At 44.7% G+C, this 11361-nt stretch overlaps 1 protein-coding gene across 2 annotated transcripts; it reads right to left on the bottom strand.

Moving 5' to 3' along the window:
- Positions 1-1191: 1191 nt before the first annotated feature.
- fosl2 (FOS like 2, AP-1 transcription factor subunit) lies at positions 1192-10489 on the bottom strand. 2 transcript variants are annotated; one of them, XM_083998211.1, is made up of 4 exons: positions 9617-10489; positions 6761-7015; positions 6337-6444; positions 1192-4240 (listed from the first exon to the last, which is right to left on the bottom strand). In XM_083998211.1, the coding sequence occupies exons 1-4, from the start codon at positions 9743-9745 to the stop codon at positions 3605-3607; spliced, it is 1128 nt and encodes a 375-aa protein (XP_083854337.1). In that variant the 5' UTR covers positions 9746-10489; the 3' UTR covers positions 1192-3604. The 2 variants fall into 2 exon arrangements, with proteins under 2 accessions (XP_083854337.1, XP_083854336.1); XM_083998210.1 differs by lacking the exon at positions 9617-10489 and having other exon boundaries at positions 6761-9583.
- Positions 10490-11361: the final 872 nt, after the last annotated feature.

Genomic DNA, 11361 nt, shown 5'->3' with positions numbered 1-11361 from the left:
CACCTGTAATGACAAACATCAGATTTTTTTTAGCCTCCCCTTTCGTGTTTCACCAGCGTTAGAAAACAAAAGACAGGCAAATTCACTGATGTGCCAAGTAGATGAAAAATCTACTTGCACTGTCCCAAATTTTAGGGGCAAAATGCCCCCATTTAGGAGTAGTCTGGAGCCTTGTGAAACACAATAATCAATAGTGTTATTTAAAAATGACTTTGTATGAATCTTTATTTTGCACAATTAAACTATGTTATGGGCATATTTAATTTGAATGTTTAGTTTCCACCCCGATTCATTTTTGGCCCTTCACTGAGAAGAATTTGGGCACTGGTCTAAATACCAAGTCTGCTGTTGCAATTCTTCCTGTGACCATGAGAGGGCAGTAAACGCTTATGATTTTACAAATTAAAACAGGCACAACAGTAATGCTTATCTCCACTCTGACTGATTGTATATGGATGATACATTCACAGTAGGCTGGTGTATTGAAATGTAGCTACTTCTTGTCAGGGTATACAAAGTGTAGTGCAAAGTATTTTGAAAGACCTATAGTCCTGAAGAACTAGCCTTGATTATAGAGTTGGTCAGTGAAGTCTGACAATTAATTTGATTGTCAGCATTCATAAAGCTAATTTACAGTTTGAGGATATTAATGACTTAAAAAAAAAATGCTACATAACAACAAACATAAATATAACACAGGGCAACTATGATGTTAAATACTAAATATACTATCAATTATTATTATTAATTTATTTTTAATGAATTAAAGGCTTTATTGTCCTCTGTGGTTTAATAACATTACACAGCATTACATATTAGAAAGGGGACTGCCTTCCTGGTTGTATTCTGAAGAACCATCTTTTATGGGATAATATTTCTTCATATTACTCCCAGCCTACGTACATTCTCTAGAGTCCGTCTATGTGCTGGAAACAAGAAGTGAATTCCTCTTGGATAATTTTAAACATTAGCACAGACTGAACAGAAATAATAATAGTACTTTGCTGACACTGGACCAACACATTTGCTTATTTCCTTACATTTCTATTCTGTCAATCCCATCAGTCAAATGTGTTATTATTAACCATGAAATAATGAAAAATGATCTGTAGCACAGCCACAGACCTTTGTCAATCAGTGCATTGGTGTGCGTGCATTCCCATGAACGAAAATGGACAATTCCAAGTTGAAAATGATTTTTTTTATTATTATTCATTTAAATTAACAAACACTGCTATACATATTGCTGTTTTTTATTAATTTTGAGTCATTTTTAACAGTTAAAGCATTTGGAAAAGAAGTAATAGTTAGTTGAAAACAGGCGACAGACAGTAGATGACATGTACAGTAGAAGATCTACGGTCAATGGCTTTCCTATGTGTGTCGAGGGGCTTCAGAATATCTCAACATACAGACATATCAGACTTGCCCACAGTAATGTTTTTGGTTATCATTTCACCTCTTTATGTTGTCAAACAGGATCAAAGACGCCCTGTCACACCACATGATATTACAGTCAGCGATGCTAAACCCAACATCAGTGAAATATAAACAGCCGACATGGTTTTTTTCCAAACAAGTAGCAGCAGCTTGTATTGAATTTCAAAGTCTGTTTTCTGCATCCAGCGCAAACAAAAGTCTTCCAACCACAGCTTTTACTCCTCTGATAACAAAAAAGGGCTCAAGCAAAGATGACACCCCTTTCAACCCCTGACATTATATTTATTAGGAATGTTTGAAGTAAACCAAAAAAACAAACAAAAAAAAAAACTCCCAAATATCGCTGTTGTGTCCTTCTCAGTGCATGGCATTGAAATCCCTCATCCCTTTTAGATACACACGTAAAAACATTTTTTTTTAAAAAGAAGAGAAAAAAAAGAAGTGCTTCATAAAACCTCCAAAATATTACATCTTTTCAAGGTGTCCCCTCTTTCATCTCAGGCCAGCTGTAGAGAGAGTCCTCTGATCCCTTCCTTAGAGTCACAAAGTGGACTGTGTCTGGCCTTTGTTTAAAGCCAACAAGGCTTCCACTAAGTTTCTACTGAGTACCTCCAAGTTGGCATATGTTCATACACCCATAAATCATCTGAGTTGAATTTAAACATCATTTCTTTACTAAAAGTGACAGATTTACAAACACAGTATAAACAGGGTTGACATCATTGGCAGCTGGCGACAGTCTAGACCACAGTGGCTTTTTTTTTTTTTTTTTTCAAATTTGAGCAAAATCCCTCCTTTTAGACAAAGACGGACGAATTACAGGATTACATGTGTCATAAAAACCGTTCTTTTGGCTTTTTTGAAACCTGACCTGCCCTGAGAGGCGGTGAGACCTTTATTTAGAGAATGTGCGAAACAAAGAAGTGCAGAATCCAGTGGAGGAGGGTTTTTTTTTTTCTCGTTCAAACCTTAACAATCGGAGCTAAAAAGAGAAACCTTTTTCTCCGTTTGACGCGATGAAGTGATGAAGTCTATCGTCCCTACCGCGTATATAGTACCAACTCTGCAACACTTTGGCTAGACCATTCAACAGCCCGCAGTCCTGCAATGCTCTTCACGATGGGGTTCTACTACACCAGAGAGAGAGAGAGAGATATCCCCGACATCAATGTAAATCACATACACTTTGTCATAAACAGGTTGTAAAGTTCAGGTACAGAATCACTGAGGAAAAGCACACCAATACTACTGTAAAGTCAAGCCACTATGGCAAAATAGAAGGTATAGAGTATTGAGGAACTAGTCATTGATTGATTGAAAGTTGGCTCGTATCGTTTGCAACACTGAGGAGTGCTTGGGTCACCGAGTGGGCGACGATTTTGCTTTTCTACAGGCAGATTAAGGAAAGGACGATATTTCAACAAAACACTTTGTAAAATTTAATCAGCACAGTCCATAAATACAATTAAAGAGATGGGAATAACATCAGAAATGTGTACACACTCTGGGTAGTAATTCCTGAATCAAGGTCCAAGCTATGAAAAGACAAATTAAGTGGGAAAAAAAAGACGAGAGGAAGTCTTTGCTCACTGTCTCTTTCTCCCATCAGAAATTCCAGTAAGATGCTGACCTCCTTGAGTGATTTATTGATTCGTCTTGGCAGAGTGCAAGTGTCAGCATGGCTTTTTCTTTTTTTAAACAGATTCAGAAAAATATATTAAGAACGCGCTCTCTAGTTTTAGTCACATCTACTCACGATTGCCAACATTTGGGCATGTCTTTCTTCAGAACCGTCCTGCCCAGTAAACAAGTCGACACTCGAGTTGAAATGGCGAAGGGATGACACTTTCTTCTTCTTTTTTTTTTTTTTTTAGGATTGATGCACACAACTTTTACAAATAAAAAAAAATCTTACACTGAAGCAGAACAAGAAGAAACACGCAGCGTAGCCCTTGTGGGGGGTCTCCCTGTTGGAGGGGAAACGGCTCACATGGTTCAGCTTGGTCTTGACTTTTCAATGTGCTCTTGGGTCTTTCAAAAAAGACACTGGAGAGGGGTGGGGGGGGGGGGGGGGGTGGGGGGGTGCGCAGTCGATCCTCGTGCTTGCCTTCGGCCACAGTGTTTTGATTTCTCAGCCGCGCCGAGCCGAGCCGAGCCCCCCGCCTCAGAGGGCCAGGAGGGTGGGGGAGTTGAGGGAGTCCGAGGACTGGTCTCCGCTGCTGCTGCTGCGCCGGTGGGCCTTGGAGCAGGACTCGGAGGAGGGCGAGGGGCTCTCGGGCTCCAGCATGCTGGGGTAGGTGAATATGAGGTTGGGGGCGTTGGGCGTGGCGGCCGGGGTGGACGCCGCCACCACCGGCGTGTTCAGGCTGTCTCCGTCCGTGCAGTAAATCCCGCCGACGCCGCCGCCTCCCAGGCAGATGGGCTTGATGACGGAGCGCTGAGGCTTGTCGTTGTCGTCGTCGTCCGGCTCCTGCTTCACCACCACCTGGTTCATCCGGTTGCCCATGTTGGGGCGCATGGTCAGGGGGAGCGGGGTACACTGCTGCTGCTGCTGGTGCTGCTGCTGGTGCTGCTGGTGCTGCTGCTGCTGGTGCTGTTGGTGCTGTTGGTGCTGCTGGTGCTGATGCTGCTGGTGCTGCTGGTGCTGCTGGTGCCCCGACGACTGGTGGCGGTCCTCGGTGGGCAGCTTGCACACCGGGTTGTGGGCGACCAGCATGAACTCCAGCTTGTCTTTCTCCTTCTGCAGGCCCTCGATCTCCTTCTGCAGGTCGGCTTTCTCCTCCTCCAGCTTCTCAGTCTCCTACGGACACACAAACAAGACACGAGGATGAGCACTCGAGCTCAAGTATGAGCGTGTTTGTTTTTGTTAAAGGGATAGTTCACCCAAAATTCAAATTTCACTCATTATCCACTCACCCTAAGAGCTGTGAGAATTTTCAGAGTCCTCCGTGCCTTCTCAGAGTTACGGGGGGGTCCGTGCAGCAGTATTTGTCCATATAATGGTTGTCAATGGATACCAACTTTCTTCGTCCAAAAAGACACACCAAAAAACATCCAAATACCTCCATACTGCTCGTCTGTAATGTCCCTCTTGTATTGAAGCCCCGACATGAGAAATTGTTCCGCAGTGAACCGAGACACTGGGAGCTTCCGCTACAAACAAGCTTAAAATATAGACTTTTTTTTTTTTTCGGAACAATTTCTCTTGTCGGGGCTTCAATACAAGAGGGACACTACAGACGAGCAGTATGGAGGTATTTGGATGCTTTTTGATGTGTCTTTTTGGACGAAGGAAGTTATTATATGGACAAATACTGCTGCGCGGACCCCCCCGTAACTCAGAGAAGGGACGGAGGACTCTGAAAATTCTCACAGCTCTTAGTTGACATGAGGGTGAGTAGATAATGAGTGAAATTTGAATTTTAGGTGAACTATCCCTTTAACTAGATTTTTTTTTTTTTTTGCCCTCATTTGGCAGAAGAGAGACGGCTGTGTGATGAGGTGTAACATGCACCAGTGGGTTTTTACAGTTTGCACCTTTACCACAAGGAGAACCATAGTTTAAAGTCAATAAAAATAATTTCAATGCCCATTCAGTGACAAAATCTTGAGCCAAACCAAGGCTTTATAAGGCATGTGATACCAACAATAAGCTGGTCAGGTTGTGTGAGGGTTCCTCCAACACACCAAAAGAGGGCACTGTTTGTTTGCTCTGGCTCCACAAACACAGAAAGTAGCACAAGCAACACATTAAATCAAGAATTGGTCACGGACCATTTAGACATGCGACATGTAATCTCGACGCCTTCTGCTGGAAATTTGAATGTCACATAATGTCTGTGCATTGTTGGGATCTGGGAGATACGGGATCCGCTGCTCCACTGTGTCATTAACGTGTCACGTCAAAGACAAAGTCTCGTAGAAGCGTGTTTGCCCGTCGCAGACATCAGGCAGATAATGATAAGCTGACTTGCTGTCTGAGAACTTTGACTCACGGGTAAAGGTATGAGGAAGTTGTACACAAGAAGCCAAGAGAGGAGGTGCCCAGTTGAGACACTTACATGAATGGTATCAGTAAATCAAAGAGGAGCTATTGTAGGAATATTGCTCCTTCTTTGCACTGGAAAGCGACACTTCCTTATTTGGAAATTTAAAAAACAGGCATGTGAAGACGGAAGGGATTTTTTTTTTTCCCCCTGGAAGCATTGGCTATGGTTTGTGTGTATGTGTATGTGTGTGTGACTCTCTGTGTGTGTGTGCAAGCAGCATGTCTCTATGTGGGATTGTGAGACAAGCAATTTGCCCCTTTTACAAAATGTCCTGCATTCATGGAGACAGCTGCCTACAGCGAATTCCATTCCTGGGGGTTTTTAAGGCCTGACAAGCTCAACCTCACTGTAATTCGGCTAATTAGTCCATTTAGATGCCGTTACTGTCTGCCAGGCAGGGCCGCGAGACAGCCCTACCTCTGTCTACAGCTGCCCCAGACAAAAAGCTTTTCATCGCCTGTCATCTTCTCACTCAGACCTTGCACTCAGAGTCAAACCAGTAATGTGAGGTTGTAAATTTAGGTGTGGAGTTCAATCACTCGCCAGAAATCTGGAAACGGGGGACTGCTGCCAGACTTGTGAGCAACTATGAGAGCCCCCCCGCTACCACCACCACCACTCGGTGTATTGTGTTTTCTAATCATTTCCATTGTTGCTCTTTTTCTGCATTTGTTGCCAAAAAAAAAAGGAAACAGGATGTGTGTTTATTAGCTACAGCTTTTTTGCCACATTAGAGGAAACAAGATGCTCCGGCTCTGCCACTGATTTGCGGTTGTTTTTACATGATCACACAGCCGATCTGCTGCCGTTGTCTTTTTCAGCTTTTTTCAGATTTTTCTCTACTCACCCCTTGCAGCATCTCGGTGAGCTCGCGTCTGCGGTTGCGGCATTTGGCGGCAGCTAACTTATTCCTCTCACGCCTCACCCTCCTCTTTTCCTCTTCCTCTGGGGTGAGCTGAGGGCAAGCAAGGAAGAAGAGCACAGCAGGTAAAATAAGCTGTTTAACAGGCGCACACAATCAATATAAGAGCAGAGAGCAAGAAGGTAAAGCGGAGCTGGATGATACTCCTGGCTGACTATGAACAGAATAACAATGATACAAACAGACGTGAGAGAGGCATGAAAAAATAAAATCAGTGTTAAACATGTTTATTCAGTGGTTTCAAATGAGGAAGAATATGAAAAACCTTCTGAAGCAACAAATTAACATATTCTAGTGAGAAAAAAGGCTTTTTTAAATATTTATTGTTTTATCATCCGAGCTGTCTCACCTGTTCGTCCCTTTTGCGTCGGCCTCTCGCGTCCCCGATGGAGCGGATGACCCCGGGCCGAGTCAGCGTGTTGTGCCCCAGCAGCCCCGGCCCATTGGTCAGGTGATGGCTGTACGGGTGGGAGCGGGAGTAAGGGTTGGACATGGATGTGATGACTGTGGGCTGCACCATCCACTGTAGGTCTTGGCTGGTTGTGATTGCATTGATGGTAGGTATGAAGGCACTGTTAGAGCCGGGCATGTCGACCCTGTATTTCTGGAAAGAGAAGAGAAAAAAAAAGGATGAAATAAAAAATATTCTAAAGATCTTTGATGAGCCCCGCATAACCCCCCACCCATCATTATTAAATTCACACTTTTTTTTAAGTATACAGCAATGATTCAGTCCACATAGGCAAAATGCTGCGCATGTAACCCGTAGAGTGGAGCGGTGACACATGCTGTGAATCATGGTGGGAAAGCCCAACGTGTCCAGCGCATCTCACTTTACTACGATAACCATGAGACCAAAAAAAAACCAGCACTGGGGGAAGTAACACACATCTGGACTGGACAGGGTTCATCATGCAATCATGACTGGAGAGCTCCAAGATTTACAGGATTATTATTTGATGGAATGAACATTTTGTTTTTCTGCAGGATTAATTTCCACATAAGGAATTATTTTAAATTACAAAACCTGAGAGACTGAATTATTCTCATGTTCTAAATATTCTAAAATTATATATATATTTGTGGTGTATTTGCCTGTAGTTGTGAAGACATATTGTGATGGTGATTGTCCATGGTGCTGGTCCAGAGACAAGAACATGACTTTAAACATCTCAGCCTTTGGCATCAACCCCTCGAATAGAAAGAAACTCATTTTCAAATGCTCACACAACCCCAGCAGGTGACTGTGTAATTATCTGCAGTCTATAGGCATGAGGGAATTTGACTTGCACAATAATCACCAGTATGAGAACCGGTGTCACATCAGTATTACTTTACGTCTCTGGAGCCTGTACAGACAGACGGGGCTGCCTGCCTGTGTGCGTAATTTACGCACGTCCCCATATCCCCGTTATTCCCGACTTTCCGTCGGATATCCTGGCAGTCTATTGGAACTTTGTTTATCTGGTGAGTCATTGTGTATGGGATTTGTTAAGCACATGTGAAATGCAGTCAGTTCCAGTAAGGGGGGAAGCAGCCAGCTGTAACAAGCCGGATAGTTAGCCAGAATTATGTGAGCGGAATGTTTTGAAGAGCCTTGCGTCAGTATGAGAGAAATACACTCCTCCTCGGTATAAAATAAGGAATGAATAAATCGTGCGCAATGGGTTGTGAAGGATATAAACTTTCGGAAGAGCCATTACAATAAATATAGAGAACCTGCTGAACTTCTGATCTGATAAAAAAGGAAGAAAAAAATACAGTGGTCTAATAAAAAGAGAAAAAATGCCCTGTTTTGATATGTCTCAATAAACTCGACAAAGAGGTCATGTTCCAGCCTGCTGTAATGAGAAACAGGCAGTCAGTGTGTGATTACAGGGAACCAGAGCAATGGTAGATACGAGCCAAAAGTCGTTTACCGTAATGTTGCGTGAGCCTGACGGGGCTTTTCCACAGAACTGCTTTATGCAAGACTTGGGTGCGGGTAAACAACATGCCTCTTCCCGGATTTATGTCCTATTATTTGCGAGCATGAGGACACGGCATCCTTCATAATAACCGTACACTGGCACACCGACAGGACACATCTCACTGAGAATACATGAAAGCAAGAGCCGGTGATAAAAATCGAGCAGATGAACTGCACCGATTGGAATTTCATAGCGCAGCAGCGCGATGGTTGGCATTTTCTCTGGTAAGGAGATCCGGACTTTGGTAGTCCAACACACACAGCTACCGCTCTGTGCTCTGTGCGCCGCTTCCCAGGAGGAAATGTGCCATGTGCAGCTCCGAGAGCCGTCTGATCAAATTAAATCACAATCCAATGACCGTGTAATTTCCAATAAGAGAGACATCCACCACAAAATACCAACTTTAACTGAGCTCAGATCCCATTCTGCAGAAACACTTTGAACTCATTGGTACCTGGGTCGAGCAGCACAAGCCTGTTGCACCCTCTCCAAGATTATATCTACCTCGACCTAGTTTAATGCCACACACACACGCAATGTAGTAAACATGGTTTATATGTGCTCTTACATGACATTGCATGCGCGCAGAGAGAAGCTGCAGTGGGAGCTATACAGGCGCGCGGACAGGAAAGATGGCAACACTTGACAGAGCTCATGGATCTGAATCTGACATCTGGAGCTCACAGGCTCGAATCCATGTTAACGTGTCCCCCCCTTTCCCCCTTTTCCCCCTGCACCGAACACATCACCTCGCATCTGTCAGACCAGTCTGTGCGTTATGCACTTCTTTTTTTTTGTTTTTGTTTGGTTACATAGACTGATCCGAGGATACATCTTTATATCAAATACTTTGCGCACGGCTTCGCCATTTACACCGCGCGCCAGACAGCACACACACACATACACATTTGGTACCTGATCAAAGTAAGTCATCAGACCGTGTCCAGATAGCTTCTGACAGAATTCAAATGGTATGAGTCCAAAACACTTGTGCATATATCTAGCCTTGCATCTGCTCTGAGTCATCGGTGCAGTCTGTGTCATTGGGTTCATCCGTTTTTCCCCCAAACGACCCGCAGAATTCCCTCTAAAAGTCAACTGACTATACACCAGCATACAACACATACACACACTCACACTGCTGCTCTCGGAGGCAAAGCCACCGCTGGTGAATGTGAGGTTTTTCTGTTTTTTTCCCCTATTGAAATATGCAGCCGCAGCGCTTCCTTCCTTACCTGGTAGTTCGGGGTAGAGATCGGACTTCCGATCGTGCTGCTGCCGCTTGTGAAGGACTCTGGCTGGGCCGGAGAAGTGCTGCTGCCGCGAGACGAGGTGTCGTAGTTCCCGGAGTAGTCCTGGTACATGATCCAGGAAAAGAGGGAGAGTTCAGTAGACTGGTTGAGCTCTGAGACCTCTTTTTTTTTTTTTTAATCCTCGCTGATAAAAATTTAAAAAAGAAAAAAAAGAAGCACCAATAGAAAAATCCTCTGACTGGTGAGACGATGTTAATTTAGGAAATCCAGAAGAGTTGACAAAAGTGCAATTAATGCTCCTCTAAGCTGACCTAAAACATCGCATGGATATTGCAAAGTTCTGGTAAATATGAGTGTTATTAGAAAGGCTGCCTGAGCCGCAGGTAGAGCTCTATAGACTCTAGTCAGAGATCCTCTCAGGTGTGCAAACTTCAACCTTAAGTCGGTCGCACACGTTTCAGCAGCCCGGTCCCACACAGACGAGTCAACCTGTAGTTAGAGTGACTCACGCAGGTTAACATTGGCTTTAAAGCCTATAGCCCGTCTACTCTGCTGAAGATTTTCCGTCGCCTTGCCTACTTCACACTCTGCTGAGCTCTCTGCTGTTCGCGGAACACTTCGAAGTTTTTTTCTTTTTTTCTATATCTCTCTCTCTTTTCCTTTTTACCACACTACCTAGAGATGACTCACTTCAATGGCACTATGAAGAACTGCAACGGCTTTTTCAACACCAACGACACAGCTACGTCACGCCTGGGCGTTGCGACTCTGTCCAGGGAGGGGTCGTTTCTGGATAAGGTAGCGAGAAACCAAGATCCGCCGTGACCATCCTTCGCCCGGCGGACACCGGGAAGTTAGTGCTGAAAAGCGCGGATAGAGTTTAAAGTAGCAGATATATGTGTGGAGAGTGTATTTTTTATTTTTTTCTGGTTCCGGACGTCAGCGCCTGCTGTGGAGTTCACTGTTTGTCTGACTTGCTTCGGTCCATTGACGCATGTTTCCTGAAATGGGCAGTTGCGTCAGAGAGCGCGTGTGGGTTTCCTTGGTAAAGTGAGCGTCACACACTGGAGGGATTCCCTCCCCTCGCGCTCTGCACTCCGGACTCGGAGCTCACAGCGCGCGGGTCCGGTTATACAGCAGTGATGAAGGAGAAGACATTAAAGATTTAATGAGAGAGAGAGAGAGAGAGAGAGAGAGAGAGAGAGAGAGAGTGTGTGTGTTTGTTTGTGTGTGAGAGAAAGGGAGAGAAAGAAAGAGAGAGGGGGCGTATTAAAACATTAGAACATTAATTCGACATCCATAATGTGTGCGCAAAAACTCAAAGCTACGGACCGCAGCGGGGGCCGCGCGCATGCATCCATCCATCCATCCATCCACTGGCCCGAGGACGCGCTGCGTTCATCCGCCACTGTTCCCGTTAATAAGAGGCGCTCTAAATGATTGGCCACGCTGCGTGGAGGCTTTTGTGTATGATTTGGACAGGTGGCGTGGAGGATGACAGCGAAACACAGCGTGATCCCGCGCTAATGGTCAAATAAACGCGGCCCACCGGCAAAGGGGGAGGAGGAGGGGGTGGGGGGGGGCTGTAATAGCAGGAGCAGCCAGCCCCGCTTCAAAGCGATCTGACTGAAATGTGGGCTAATTGTAATTCGGACGCACCTCATAAACAAGGGCACGGCGCCCAGAATATGACACGTTACACGATATGAAATGGCGTATTAAGTATA

The sequence above is a fragment of the Trachurus trachurus genome, assembly GCF_905171665.1.
Source record: "Trachurus trachurus genome assembly, chromosome: 22".
Classification (NCBI taxonomy): Eukaryota; Metazoa; Chordata; class Actinopteri; order Carangiformes; family Carangidae; genus Trachurus; species Trachurus trachurus.
This window is presented reverse-complemented; position numbering and strand designations above follow the sequence as displayed.

What these genes read in the sequence shown, in the direction of transcription:
- fosl2 (XM_083998210.1), bottom strand. Translation starts at nt 7,210, where the DNA reads ATGATTCACAGCATGTGTCACCGCTCCACTCTACGGGTTACATGCGCA. An exon ending in GACGCAAAAGGGACGAACAG is followed by an intron (nt 6,445 to 6,760) that starts GTGAGACAGCTC and finishes GCTTGCCCTCAG; the next exon opens with CTCACCCCAGAGGAAGAGGA. An exon ending in TCACCGAGATGCTGCAAGGG is followed by an intron (nt 4,241 to 6,336) that starts GTGAGTAGAGAA and finishes GTGTGTCCGTAG; the next exon opens with GAGACTGAGAAGCTGGAGGA.